Source organism: Narcine bancroftii, chromosome 10 (genome assembly GCF_036971445.1).
Source record: "Narcine bancroftii isolate sNarBan1 chromosome 10, sNarBan1.hap1, whole genome shotgun sequence".
Classification (NCBI taxonomy): Eukaryota; Metazoa; Chordata; class Chondrichthyes; order Torpediniformes; family Narcinidae; genus Narcine; species Narcine bancroftii.
In genome coordinates this window covers 108,197,387-108,212,561 of record NC_091478.1, presented here as the reverse complement: position 1 = coordinate 108,212,561, position 15,175 = coordinate 108,197,387, and the positions used below count along the sequence as shown (strand labels likewise).

The 15,175-nt window shown below is 40.1% G+C and overlaps 1 protein-coding gene and 1 long non-coding RNA gene across 5 annotated transcripts in view; one reads left to right on the top strand and one right to left on the bottom strand.

Moving 5' to 3' along the window:
- The window catches only part of plcg2 (phospholipase C, gamma 2), a 141,440-nt gene that overhangs the window by 67,141 nt on the left and 59,124 nt on the right, over positions 1-15,175 (top strand). For 3 of the 4 annotated variants that reach the window (XR_011346032.1, XR_011346031.1, XM_069902218.1), the window contains exons 3-7: positions 2,764-2,857; positions 5,911-5,958; positions 9,372-9,456; positions 12,369-12,452; positions 14,622-14,665. Coding sequence is in view for 1 of the 4 variants with exons in the window: in XM_069902218.1 (XP_069758319.1) it covers positions 2,764-2,857; positions 5,911-5,958; positions 9,372-9,456; positions 12,369-12,452; positions 14,622-14,665 (355 nt within the window). In the remaining 3 variants the exon portion in view is untranslated. Of the gene's footprint in view, positions 1-2,763; positions 2,858-4,151; positions 4,225-5,910; positions 5,959-9,371; positions 9,457-12,368; positions 12,453-14,621; positions 14,666-15,175 lie in introns of those variants that run through there. The other variant, XR_011346033.1, reaches the window with a different exon arrangement.
- Positions 1-15,175, bottom strand: part of LOC138745107 (uncharacterized) — a 63,472-nt gene that overhangs the window by 48,168 nt on the left and 129 nt on the right. The gene's annotated exons all lie outside the window — the stretch shown is intronic.

The window sequence follows — 15,175 nt, the reverse complement described above, 5'->3', positions numbered from 1 at the left end:
ATTCTTGGAGCTTTTAAAACATGTGCATTAAAGCAGTGCAGAACACAACATTTCTGGAGAAACTCAGCAGGTAACACGGCATCTATAGGGAAGTAAAAGGCAGTCAGACCTGAGCCCTTCATTATTTGTGGACTGCACTAGATGCCAGCAACCCAATTGTTTACCTCCATTTGGCTTCAAAGCACTGTTGTAAGTAACTGATCATGGAAACACATCCTTTCATCTATGCCAATTTTAACCCAACAGCCTCCAAGCGTTCTCACTTTCTCATCTATAATCTCTAATAGTAACACATTATAAAACTGATTTGCTATCCAATACATCAGCATGGCTGCAATTCAACACTTGTCTCCCCGAGACATCTTCACTTCTGAGCTATTTATTTCAATTTGCACGTGGAATATGCCTTTGACTTCTCTAAGAAGTGCTTTGCTTCCTGATAATCACAGTGTCAGAGAATTGGGCAGCATGGAAAAGGCCCTTCAGCACAATTTGTCCTCAGCGTGACCAAGCTTATCCTATTTCCATCTAAACTTTTCTTATCCATTTCCCTCTGTAAATGCTTTTTCAATGTTGCTGTTGTTCCCACTTCGATCACTTCATCTGTCACCACATTCCATGTACCTGTTTTCCTCTGTGTGAAGATGGTGCCCCTCAGGTCTATTTTCAATTTTTCCCCTTTCACCTTAATTCTATGCCCTCTTGTTGTCAACTTCCCTACCCTGGGAAAAAGGCCATGACTGTTTGCCTTATGTATACCACACATGATTTTATAATTTAAGCATAATTTATGCTTCAGGGTGAAAAGTCCCAGCCTATCCAGTCTCTCCTTTAAATTGCTGGCCCTAGCAATATTATTGTGAATCTTTTCTGCACCCTTTCCAGCTCAGTCATATCTTTCCTATGGTCAGGTTACCAAAACTACCTGCAGTGATATTCCTGCTCCTGTATTCATTGCCCTGACTGATGCCCTTCACCACCCTGTCTACCAGCTTCATCACTTTTGTTGAACTATACGCCTGCACCCCAAGTCTTTTTGTTCCACTACACACCCCAGGCCTGACCATTCATCGTGTAAGTTTCACCCACTGAAGTGCAGCACCTCACCCTTGTTTGAGTTAAATTCCAAAGTTCATATCTTGGCCCACTTTTCACAATTTATCCAGGTCCTATTTCATTCTTGGATAGTCTTCTTGACTATCCACTATACCAACAATTTTGGTGTCAACTGCAAATTGTTAAACATGCTATCTGTCTTGTCATCCATAGAACTATAGAACATTACAGCACAGATAAAAAGTCCCTTTAGGCCTTCTAGTCTGTGCTAAACCCATTTTTTTTGCCTAGTCCTACTAATTTGCACCCAGTCCATAGCCCTCCGTAAGTCTCCCATCCATGTACCTGTCCAAATTCTTATCACATGTTAAAATTGAACCCAAATTCACCACTTCAGCTAAGTTATCAATGTAGATTACAAACAACAAGGGACCCAGCACTGATCGCTGTGGCACACACCAGACTCGGGCCTCCATAACAACTCTCCGATACAACGATATCAAACCAAGTGTGTGTAAAATTGGCCAGCTCACCCTGATTCCCATGCAATATGACTTTCCAGACTGGCCTTACCAACCGTGTCTACCTCACTATCTTCTCAGTCACCTCTTCCACAATGGAACAGGTTTGTATGCTTTTTGGTTTCAAGAATCATTGAGGACTGCCCCATAAAGACAAAAAGCAGGCACATCTTTTTTTCAGGCTGGTCAAAATTGTGCATCAAAGCCTAGATTTCCATGTGCAAAAAGTGTCCCCTTAATATCTCCTAATTTAAAGATTTTTAAGCCTCCTGCTGCTTCCCTTAATTGGGAGGGGTTAAAAGTTTATCATTGTTAATACTTCTCATATTAAATCACAAATCTTATTAGCAGCGTTTACACAGGAGGTTGATGGAGAAATCTGATGGTTCAATATGGAACAAATGTCATGGTGTGGCCTGATAATGTCACAGTTTCCTTCGTTAGTGCATTCAGATTTCAGATTTATTGTCAGACATCACATAAAACCCTGCGATTCCTTTTTCCTGTGGGCACTGGACAATTATTACTAATTAATAGTGCAAAAAATAAACTGTACACAGCGTAAGTATGTAAACAAACAAAGAGCTGTAAACAGATAATGAATGTGAACAAACTGACTATGCAATACAGAGAGAACAAAAAGAAAATCAATAAAATGCACAAGTAAGAGTCCTTAAATGAATTTCTGATTGAGATTGTCATTGAGGAGTCTGATGGTGGAGGGGGAGCAGCTGTTCCTGAACCTGGGGGTGTGAGTCTTGTGGCACCTAGACCTCTTTCCTGATGGCAGCAGCAGGTGCTGGGTGGGATGGGTCTTTGATGATTGCTGGTGCCCTCCGATGGCAGCATTCCCTATAGATGTACTACTCAATAGTGGGGAGGTTTTTGCCTGTGATGTCCTGGGCTGTGTTCACTACCTTTTGTAGGACTTTACACTCAGGGGTATTGGTATTCCCATATTGGACTGTGATAAAATGTCTCTATAAATTTAGATCAAAAATTGATTTACAGGTCGCAATAATTCCTTGCTGTATACAGGGTCAACTCATGAATGTAATTTACAAACAAGTTCCCAGACTCCCTTCATATCTATTTACACTGAATTCAATATATTCTCATTCCAACTGCAGGTAGTGACTGGACAAAGTATGGATAAGAGGTTCACAATTGTTTTCTATTTCCATAGCTAATACAAAAGAAGAAGCTTCCAAATGGGTGAAAGGACTGGAACTTCTGTACAAAGAAGCTCAAAATGCACCAACACCCTTACTCATAGAAAGGTAGAGGAATGCCCGTCAATTGTGTGTTTAAGTTGCTTTACACATCATGCATCAATGCAAACAATGGTATCCAAACATGCAAATAGCATTTATCTACACAATTAGGCCTTGAAAATCCATTGTGCTTGCAAGAAAGGAATTTATCCTGGATTATACTATGCTAGCAAAGATTTCTTAATGAAATTGTGCCCATTGAGAAATGGTCCTGGGCACTACCAAGTATAATTCATCTTAGTTTTTCTAACACAGTGGTTTTCAACCTTTTTCTTTCCACTCACATCCCACTTTAAGTAATCCCTATGCCATCAGTGCTCTGTGATTAGTAAGGGATTGTGGGATGTGGGTGTGAAGGGAAGGTTGAGAATCATTGCTCTGGACCCAATTGTTACTGAAACATTTAGCTTGAGAAAAATTGTCATTGCCCCATTTCCTTTGGAGTTTTGAAACCGTGCCTATAATAAGTCTTTCCACCCACATACCATCTGAAGCAATTCCTTACTAATCACAGAGCACCTATGACATTGGGAATACTTCAAGAGATATGTGAATGGAAAGAAAAAGGTTGAGAACTACTGGTCTAACATTTCTATGGCATTATGCTGGCACTATCTTTCATAGCCTTCTGACAGAATTAAATCTTTCAGATGCAACATGTGACTTTGCTGAGCAGACAAAATGACCTTGGGATAAAAACACAATGCTGGAGAAACTCAGCTGGTCAAACAGTATACAAGCCTGCACAGTTAGCTTAGCGGTTAGTGCAATGATGTTACACCATCAGTGACTGGGATTGGGGTTTGAATCCCGCACTGTCTGTAAGAAGTTTGTACATTCTTGCTGTGTCTGTGTGGGATTTCTTCGAGAGCTCTGGTTTCCTCCCATCCTTCAAAAACGTACAGGCATGTAGTAAGTTTAAATTTTAAAAAATTAAAAATGTAAATTTAAATTCAAATTTGAAAATTTATCGAGCAAAAATAAAGATGCATTACTAACATTTTGGGCTTGCGCCCTTCATCAAGATATGATCAATATGTAGGCAGGCACCTGAATAAATGGTGGGGAATGGGTCAGGGGGAAGAGCACAGGTCCACTTGACATGAGGTCATAGATGGATATGGGAAGGAGGCTGTTAGGATGTCTGGGGTTGGGGGTGGGGGAGGGGAAGAGTAGTGGCTGGGAAAGCCAGAGGTCGTGGAAAGAGGGGATTGAGAGCTGAGAAGGTGGGGGGGGGGGGGGTTAGGGGATGGACAGGGGAGGTTGTGGGGGAGATGGGGAGATGGGCAGGTCAGAGGAGGAAGGGGCTGACAGGGGAACATACTGCGATGAGTTCACCAATCAGTGTGTCTCCATTCCCACATCAATCCTTGGTATGCAGGTTTTCAATGTTCAGAATATTTGAAACCTCAACAACATTTGCAGCTGTTTATACTGTACAGATTTGAATTATGTTGCCTCAGTGATCCAACAGTGATGTGGGCTACTGGTGCCATGGGACTCGATTGCCTTGTTCCCTCTTCTACAATTTTGTTTTCTCATCTCCCTGGCAATCTTTTACACAGCTGTTTTTGTTCACTGCGGTGGGGAATGTTTCTTTGATATCTGACACTTCCCAGCGATCAACACAGCAAAGTGGTGGATTTTGAAAAGTTTTGATGCAGCCTTCATCTGTCAGTCCATGATTCTGCATCTGGAACTCACTGCTTTTAACCTATTGTTGGTCAGTTTTATGAAATCATCTGAACTATTTAAATGATATGAGTGTAACATGCAGCAAGTGTTTAACAGACCCCCAAAGGCTGCCTGCATATTGGTCTTCACTCATTATCAAACTCTATAGAAAAAAAACCAAAATCTATTTTGGAACATATCAAAAAACTTCTGTTGTCTGAAGACCAGAAGACATGGGAGCAAATTAGGCCATTCAGCCCATTGAGAATCCTCCACCATTTTAAAAATGGCTGATGTGTTTTTCTCAACCCCATTCTCCTGCTGTCTTGCCATAACCTTTGGCCCCCTGTGTAGTCAAGGACCTATCAATCCCCGTTTTAAATCTGCTCAATGACTTGATCTCCTCAACTGTGTGTGGCATTGAATTTCTCAGATTCATCGCCCACTGGATGAAGAAATTTCTCCTAATCTCTGTCCTAAATGTTTGTCTTTTTTATTCAGAGGCTGTGCCCTCTGGTCCTAGACTTTCCCACTAGTGGGAAAGTCCACAACCACTCAATCTAACCCTTTCAATATTCAAAAAGTTTCAGTGAGATCCCTCCCCAGCCCCATCTTTCTAATCTCCAGAGATGTCTATCTCTTTCATCTCCAGGATCATTCTTGTTAACCTTTTCTGGATCCAAAAATTCCAAATGTGGTCTGACCAACGCCTTATAAAGCCTTGAGATGAATGCTGACATTGGTACTTGCCTTCCGACTCAACCTGCAAGTTAGCCTTCAAGGAATCCTGCACAAGGACTCCCAAGTCCCTTCAGACCTTAACTTTCTGAAATCTACCCCCATTTAGAAAAACGTGCACAGCATTATTTCGTCTACCAAAGAGCATGTATTCCATCTGCTACTTTCTTGTCCTTTCTCCCATTCGGTCTATGTCCCTCTGCAGACTGTTTTCTCAACACAACCCATCTCCATTTACCTGTGTATCATCTGCAAACTTGACCACAAAACTATCAATTCCATCAACCAAATTGTTAACATATAATGTGAAAAGTAATGGACTCAATACCAACCCTAATGGAAAAATATGGGTCACCGACAGCCAGTCAGAAAAGCCCCTTTTATTCCCACTCTGGCTTCTGCCAGTCAGCCAATCTTCTATCCATGGTCATAACTTTCCTGTCACACCATGCACACCTATCACGTTTAGCAGCATTCCAGGAAATGGTGTAAGCAAATAATTTCAAGTTGACACTGAACTACTCTTCATTCCTGGTATAGAGTCTTGTGACATCATGGGGCCTGCTTTGTTGCCTTGTGCCAGAAATGCATTTATGAAAATGTAACAATGCTTTTTTTTAATTTCACTCTTTTTCTGTCATTTACAGCTGGCTGAGGAAGCAGTTTTATTCTGTGGACTGCTCAAGGAGAAACAGGTATGACTCTTTCATGTTTTTTACACAGAAGTTCCGAGATATTTCCCTAATGAAGACCCGCCATTAAACTTTCTTTAACTGCATTGTTAGGAACATTGGGTGAGCCAAATCTTTTTCCTGATGTTAATGGTGGGGAGAAGGTGATGCAGGAGTCAGGGAGTAATGAGATTCCTGTTGGTCAGCACTGCCACTTATCAGCCAATGTTTCAGTGTCTTCCATGTATTGCACAAGGCAACAATTGTACCTGTCCCTCGACTAAAGTGAGATCTCTCTTTGCATCATGTGCCACTGGACCTTTGAAAGTTGTATCCTTTGATTTCCATTCAACTTATGCTGTGCCATATGGTGTTTCAAAGTCTACATGCCTTTCCTTTGGCATGCACCTTTTGCATCTATATCTGGAAGAAGATTGTGATGAAGTCCAGCTTCAGGATTTCAGGGTCTGAGTTACAGGGAAAGGTTCTGCAGACTGGGGCTTTTTCCTCTAGAGTGTAGAAGATTGAGAGGGGACTTGATCGAGGTGTTTAAGATTTTAAAAGGGACAGACAGAGTAAATGTGGATAGGCTTTTTCAATTAAGAAAGGGGGAGATTCAAACTAGAGGACATGGTTTAAAATTGAAGGGGGAAAATTATAAGGGGAACATGAGAGGAAATTTCTTTACGCAGAGGGTGGTGGGGATGTGGAATGAGCTTCCAGCAGATGTGGTCGAGGCGGGATCATTGGTTACATTTAAGGAAAGACTGGATCGTTACATGGATAGGAGGGGACTAGAGGGGTATGGACCAGGTGCTGGTCAGTGGGACTAGGAGGGTGGGGATTTGCTACGGCATGGACTAGTAGGGCCGAACTGGCCTGTTCTGTGCTGTAAATGGTTATATCAAATGAGTCCAGTAGCATCCAATAATTAATGAGCCTTTTACACAAAATTACTGGAAAAATTCAACAACTCACGCAGCATTCTTTATGTAGCAAAGATACAATGTTTTGGGGAACCTTCACCTGCTTGTTTTTTTAAAAATTTTGGCGGAGGCGCCGGGACCTTCCTCAGCCGCGCGGTCCAGGGAAAACGGGCGACCAGCAGCCCGCCGGGCCCCACCCGGGAGCGGCAGGCACCGGCGGGGTGTTTGAGTGGAGCCGAGGCGTCGGTGGGAGGCCTGATGGCGCCGACAGGGCGAGGCCGGAGGCCGTGGGGTAACTGGCAGCGGGAAGGGGCGGGAGAGGGCAAGAAGAAGTTTTTTCCTTCACCTGCTTGTGAAGATGATTGGATTGTAATTGAGCAGACTAAATTTATCCTCGTGTTGGACATGAAGTATCTTCCACGATATTTGATCATTCATTGAAATATACTGTATGAACAATGTTGAAATGCTCAATTTTAACACTCTCTTCTCAGCATTTCTGCTGGGAAATTACAAGAGCCCCCCGATGCCTTCATTGCCTTCAGCCTCTGGCGATTTACCAGTTAAGAACATAACTAATCTGGACAATTGATGTGATCTGGAATGCGTTGCCTGAAAATTTGGAAGCAGTTGGCTGTTGACAACTAAGATGAGAATTTTCTTTGTAAATTTTTGAAATTATCTAGTTGTGTCCAGAAATTATGAAACAGGTTCATTAAACAATTTTACTACTTCGTTATGATATAAGTCGCGCCACTCAGCCCACCAAGTCTGTGCTGGCACTCAGGTCAATCCTATTCTCTTGCTATTTCCTGAGAAGCTGTTTTCTCATATATGCTGATTATCCACAACTTAACAACCACAAATATCACACAAATCCAGCTTAGTACTACAAGATTCAACCATCCTCATGTGCTCTTCCATTTAGGACACCTACCTACTTCAGTATAAATCTACAACTGTAACCTTATCATGTGTCACTATTGGCAGTTTTAGGGCCCTTCATTTTCATGTGATCATCATCCATCTCCTCAAGACAAGTGAGGCTTCCAATGGTTTGGATAGTTTGTAGTTGTCATCGATTAGCATTTATAAAATGTTGTTAGGATGATCCCAGGGTCTAACAGCCACATTACATGGAAAATTTATTTTATTTTACGTGTAGTTTTCGTTGAGTGAAGTGAAAATATTAATCTGGTTTTGCTAAGCTATAACTGAAAGGGATTTGCATTTTAGTTGTTGGGGTTGATGATGACTTTGCTTCCATGACCTTTGATGTAACAAATAACCCCTTTTCTGGGTAGGAAGATTCAGCCTTAGTGGAGTAGATGAAGATTATGGACATTGGTTGGTTAAATGAATCATTGTTACACACTTTCCACAGTCAGCACTTGGTTCTCAATGAAGAGACTTGATATTTTGGGAGTCTTCTCTGCCAGTTTAAACAGTGTCAGACAAGAGATTCCAGTGACTAAGTGAGGATGTGACATTTTGTTTTCAAGAAAAAGTTGAGGAGATCCTCGGCATTTCTTCTGCCTGAGTAGTGTGCCTTTAGGTCAGATGACAGCATTTTAGCCTTCAAGCCAGAAGGTCGAAGTTTAAAAACTCACTTCAGAAACTCAAGCACAACAACTGGGACTCACACCTGTGCAGCTCAGAGGAAGTGCTGCATTGTTCAGAGATACCAGCCTGAAGACGTGAGATTTAACCTCATTCTCATCTTAGGTGAATGTAAATATCCTTCAACGTTTTTTGCAGATGAACTGAGAAATTATTCCCAGTTGTTTTAAAAATATTTTTCCTTCAACCAGCATGACGTAAAGAGATTGTTGATAATTATCATATGCCTGGCTGTGGACCCCTGTGTGTGAATTGTGTTTTCTGCAAAAGTGACTCCAGAAGTATTTTATTGGATCTAAAGAACTTTGTGAACTCCTGGAAGAGGCAAAGGTCACATTATATAATAGCAAGATTTCCTGATCACTGATCAAAAAATTATTGATCCTTTTCAGAGCAATGGTTGACCTTCTTGCTGAAGTGTAAATATTGCTCAAGGAATACAAAACGCATCTAAACATAGGAATAACTTAATATATTTATGGACATATTCAAGAAATTTGTTGAGAATCTTTAAAAGGTGACATGTGCTAGAATTTGGAAATGGCCAAGTTGTTCCCTAGATGACATTTTGGGGATGTAGTAATTTAAATTTTAAAAATTGCTTAAACCAAGTATTCTAATCTAAAGGATCTATCATTCCTTACACAAAGAACATTACAGGATAGGACAGACCCTTAGGCCCACCCATGTGTACAAAAAGAGTAAAACACAAAAGTCTGCAGATGCTGTGATTGTAGTAAAACACACACAGATTTGCTGGAGAAATTTAGCTGGTCTTACAGGGTCCACAGGAGGTAAAGATATATAACCAACATTTTGGGCCTGAGCCCTTTTTCAAGGAATAGACAAAAATTTACTGATTGAATTAATTGACTTCTTATATTTTTGCAGCATCTCCCTCAAGGAGTTGAAGATAATGCTACCTCAAGTAAATTTTAAAGTTCCAAACGTCAAGTTTCTCAAGGACAAGATGGGGGTATTTATCTTTTAAATGTCTTTGCAATCACTGCCTCATGATAAAATATGACCTGAATGTGTATTTTGATCAATTTTGTTCATATTATGTACATCTCAAAAAATACATAATCTTTAATCTTCATTTTATGTGTTGGGTTTTTGCCTTTAACTCTGTTTGGAGGTGACTTATGAGGTCCAAAACAGAACCTCAGAATTACAATCAATATTTTCCCAATGGCTTCTAACCAGAGTAAAGTAGGAATTTTTGTACTCTTTCGGTTTTCAAGGTTCAGGTTAAATAATGTTGAAAATGTTTAACAGATGGCATCTGTGGAGAGATAAATAGAATGAACCTAATGACCTTTCATTTGGCCCATTCAAGACATTACACATGGCCATGATTATTGCCCACTGCAGTATTGCACTTGAATAGATCAGTTGTTCACCTTTCCTTTGATGTCTTTTTGAAAAAGCAACAGGATTTACTGTTAATGATAGACAGGTTACAGGTGCATAAAAATGACAGAGTTTGAAATCCATACCAAGAATAGAGAATCGAAAACTGATTTAGGCTATATAAAAGTCTCACCATGTATCATCAAATACCTACAAGAATAAATCTTGAAACTTGACTTGAAATATGACTGTTGAATATTGCATCCAGACATTCAGCAGTCTATGAATAAAGTTATTCTCCATTGGCAGGAATTAAGCTGTGCAAATGTTTACTGATAAATTTTAAAATTAAACATGACAATGTGAGCTTCCGTGGTCAAGACACCATTCAGAGGAGTGAACGTGAAAATCTGCACATACTGTGACTGCAGTAAAAACACAGAGATGCTGGAGGAACTCACTGGTCTTGTAACCTTCAGAAGAGGAAAAGACACATTACTGACGCTTCGGTCCTGTGCACTTTGTCAAGCATAAAGCTCTTGAAGCAGGGCTCAGGCCCGAAACATCAGTTCTATATCTTTTCCTCCTATGGACACTGTGAGACCTGCTGAGTTCCCCCAGTATCTTTTTTTTTACTGTGTGTGCTGAGGTCACCCAGTCATCTTTATTCATTCACCTGGGCATCACATCCTTTCATCTTATCAATAAAAACCAGCTTTAGGTCCGAAGACTGTTTGTACAGACACCTGGTGTGAAGAGTTTAGGATTTATATTTTCCCATTATTGTTACTGAAAGAACTCCTCTTCCATGGTCATTCCACAAGGAAGGATTTTCACTCCAGTACACTGGTGTTTTCTCTCTTCCTCTGTGCATGGATCGGTTCAACCTTGCTGCATTCAGGACACATCCCAGTTTTATTCTTCAGATAGAGGTATTGAGTCACATGCCACCCCCTTTGAGTGCACCTGTTGTCACGTTTGAAGATCCTGGACCTCTCCTGTGTGCAGTGCTTCAGTCACTAAATACAGTATGTATGCTGGGACAATGATAAACTATTATTTCTGCAATAATAGAACATACTCTAAACATCTTGGAGTTCAAAAGAAAGAGGGAGTACCTCCTAGAAGCATTTTGAATGTTGAAAGGCCCAGTCGAGTAGATGTGGCAAAATTGTTTCCCATGGTCAAGGAATCAAGGACACGAGGACACAACTTTACCATTGAAGGGCATCCTTTTAAAACAGTGATGCAGTTCCATTTCTTCAGCCAGAGAGAGGTGAATCTCTGGAATTTGTTGCCACAGGTGGCTGTGGAAGCCAGATTATTGGGTGCATTTAATAAACTTTGCAGAACAGTTAGGCCCTTCGGATCTCAATGTTGTGCTAACCTATATATTCCTGCTGAAAGAAAACGAAACCCACCCTATCTCATAACCCTCAATTTTTTCTTTCCTCTTTGTGCCTTAGGAGTCTCTTAAGTGCTCCTAATGTTCCAGCCTCCAGCACCATCCCTGGCAATGCATTCCAGGCACCTACAACTCTCTAAACTTTCATCCTTCACCGTACAGATGTCATCTAAGGCAGAAATTGATAGGTTATTAAAGGTTATGGGGAAATGCCAGGGGGATGGGGCTGAGTGGGAGAATGGATCAGCTCATGATGAAATGGCAGAAATGACTTGATAGGCAAAATGGCCTACTTCTGCACCTTTATCTTATGGTCTTCTCATTGTGTTCTATTTCCCAGCATGGATATCAGCAAATGTTTCTTCTATTATAGGTCTTTTTCAGATGTTTTAATATCCACAGATACTTTAAACATAAGAGTAAGGATTTCATTGATAGATTATTCTAAATACCATCAACAGTTCAAGAGGCAGAGGATCTAATATGAAATATATTTGCATGTTGTAAAGCAATAATATTTGTAGATTACCACAAAACTAAACTGTTCACCAGTGCATTTAGAATTCAAGATGAAATAAACATTGAAATTATTTTTACAATTGCCATATCAAGGCGCAATACATTTGTGGCAGTAATTTGCCAATATTGGAAACTGATTCATTCTAATATCGAGAGTTCGAAATCAAAATTGACCTTTTCCAAATTAGAACCAGATTTAGTTCTTTCCTTCTTGGTGAGTTTCACTGCCTTGGAAATGACTTTTACAAAATAGGCTTTACTATTTATCTAATTGCTCCATTATATTCTGTAAAGCCTCAGGACACCCTTCCTTGATCCCAATGATGAAGTATCAGGTGTTGGGTAGGGCCCAGTATGAGTGGTTTCATTTTGGTAAAAAGCTTCCTCTTTTCAAGTTCAGAATAGACTGACCTGCTATTGTATTTTCTTGTCATTTTGGATGCCAGTCTGTACACATATGGGTGTACATATGGGTCATATGGGTTTTGAGGCAGATTCTGTGCCTTGTAGAGTTGCATTATGCTTGTGCCAGATATTGGATTTTTTTTTGTTCAGGAAAGTCAACGTTAGCTCCTAATTTTACAAGAAATAACCTTTATCAATCCTTTCAGGACATGGGAAATTCTAAGGATGACCTTAGCTTTGAACAATTTCACCAATTCTATAAGAACCTAATGTTCGAAAGTCAGAAGATAGTAAGTAAATCTTAGTATTGTAATTCAACCATCTCGATGTGAAAGCAGCAAAGAATTCTGTATATATTATCATGTTTGCTATTTATGATTATTATGATGGTTTATAAATCCATTTGCCTGTTGTGGAAAGTAAAATTAAGAATTAATTGATGGGTTTCAAGCATCAAAAAATAACTTCATCTGAATTCCCTGAATCTCTTCATTAATCTCTCCTACAGTTGTGTCAGCGGTTTCAGATATGTGTTCAGTTAATTATCAATGAGTGCCCAGAACCTCATTTAGGCTCCACCTCTTCACAATGGCCCAAATTCACCCAATCTTAAGAATCTTCAATTATTTCTGAATTAATATGATGTGCCTGCTATTTTTAATGTTTTATTTTAAGTAGACCTACACATTTTGAAATCAATATCACCATCTATTTCCCATATCTGCAGATACCAGATCACAGATATCTTTAGAGATGACAGAATCCAGCAAATCCCAGATCACAGATATCTTTAGAGATGACATTTGTGTCATTTCCAGTTGCACAAGATAGAAAGATCACACAATCAAAGTTGATCCAACAAAGCAATACCAAAGGGGCAGAAATAGGGAAGGGGAGCCATTGAACTGTCACTACATTAAGAGACCTTGACCTTCTGCAATTCTCTGCTGCTGAATTGAGCAGATGTGAAGGCTACCCCCCCCCCCCCCCGCCACCAAGTGGAGTCCTTTACAACAACCATTTCAATTTTTTTCAACTATGGCTCCCCCCCAGGACTCTGCTCAAAGTTTATGGGCCCCCTTCCCTGTGAGGCAGTCAAGTTGAGATGGTTTCTTCCACACTTGTCTCCTACTGACTACATAAAAAAACATTAAAAATATTCATGTTTCATGACCTGAAAAGAAAATAGGGCTTTTATCTAAATGTGCTATGGCCCCCAGTGGGACCATAGGGACCCCGTTGAGAATCTGAGTTAACTTTGACCAGGCCAACTGATTTATGCCTGGAAGTGAAAGCAGATCTAATAAAATACCTTCCTTATTCCTTTCAGTTTCCTTACAGGTTTAATGGAAGCAAAAGGCTTCCTTTGTCCTCCAAATGTTTACCCCTGCTTTAAATTTAAATTTAATTTTAAAAAATTTAGGCATGTAGGAACATAGGAAGTAGGAACAGGAGTAGGCCAAAAATGGCCATCGAGCCTGGTCCGCCATTCAATACGATCTTGGCTGATCTAATTTATGACCTAACTCCACCTACCTGCCTTCTCCCCATATCCCCTAATTCCTCTATCATATAAAAATTTATCTAACCGAATTTTAAATATGTTTAATGAGGCAGCCTCAACCACTTCCCTGGTTAGAGAATTCCAAACATTCACTACTCTCTGGGAAAAACTATTTTTCCTCATCTCTGTCCGAAATCTACTCCCCCGAATCTTGAGACTGTCCTCTCGTTTTAGTTTCCCCGGCCAGCTCAAAAAACCTTCCTACATCTATCCTATCCTATAGCACAGTAATAGGCCATTTCGACCCACAAGACCATGATGCCAAATTTATCCTCAATTAACTTACACCCCCGGTATATTTCGAATGGTGGGAGGAAACCAGAGTCCCTGCGGGAAACGTACGTAGACATGGGGAAAAAGTACAAATTCCTTACAGACAGTGTGGGATTCGAACCCAAGTCCCAATGTAAAGGTGTTACACTACCTATGTCACCCATGAATGGTCCAGCACCCAATTCTGCATCCTATTCTTTTGTTGACCACAAGCTTGCATGATTTTCCAGCATTACCTGCCCAGATAATGAAGAATGGGGGTGGGGGTTCAGTTATTACACTTCATAGGCTTCATTTCTTTCAGAGTAGCAAGTGTTAAACCCTAACACACACCAGAACCCCACAACTAAAAGTTGGCTTGTCATTAAGGTTAAAGCTTCAAATTGTAGGTCATGGATATTAGTCAGGAGTCAAATTTATAGCATAAAGTTATTGACTGCAACTTTATTCAGAATTGCAGAATTGCACAAATGAATAACAAATTCGACCTTGTGAATGAGTTTAATGACATAGTTCCATTCTCTATCATTAAAGATCATAATGCAATACTTTTAGTGGATATACAAGCATTTAAAATAAATATTAAACTAAGATTTATTACTCAAAATTATATTTTTCACAGATTCTTGAGACATTCAAAGTAGAAGGATCGGTATTTATTCTTGGGTAAGTAGAAATCTTTTTTGTTAATTGTGGAAAGGAGAATTTTCACACCAAAAGAATGCTGAGTGCTTGAGGATGACACAGTAGTGCAGGAGATAGGGCTGTTGACCCCCATTCCATGAATGCAGATTCTAACCCGACCTCCTGCCCTAAATGTATAGAGCAACTATTCACAACCTTTTTTTGGCTATGGCCCCATGCTCTGCTCAATGTTTATGGGTCGTTTCCCTCTGAAGAGTCAAGTTTTGGTTCCTTCCAGACTTCTCTCCTGCAGACTACATAAAAAAAATTTATAATTTCAATTTGTGACTCCCCCTTAAATGACCCATTGAAAATGACTGGTATAGAGTTTGCAAAATACTCTGTGACCACATAGGCTCAGTGTTCTTGTTTTCTCAAACATCTCAGAGACATATTGGTAATTAAATGATCATTGTTGGTAATGAGCATGTAAGAAAGACGACATTATGAGAATAAATGAGATTGTTCTGAGATCTTTCAAACTTTTAAATT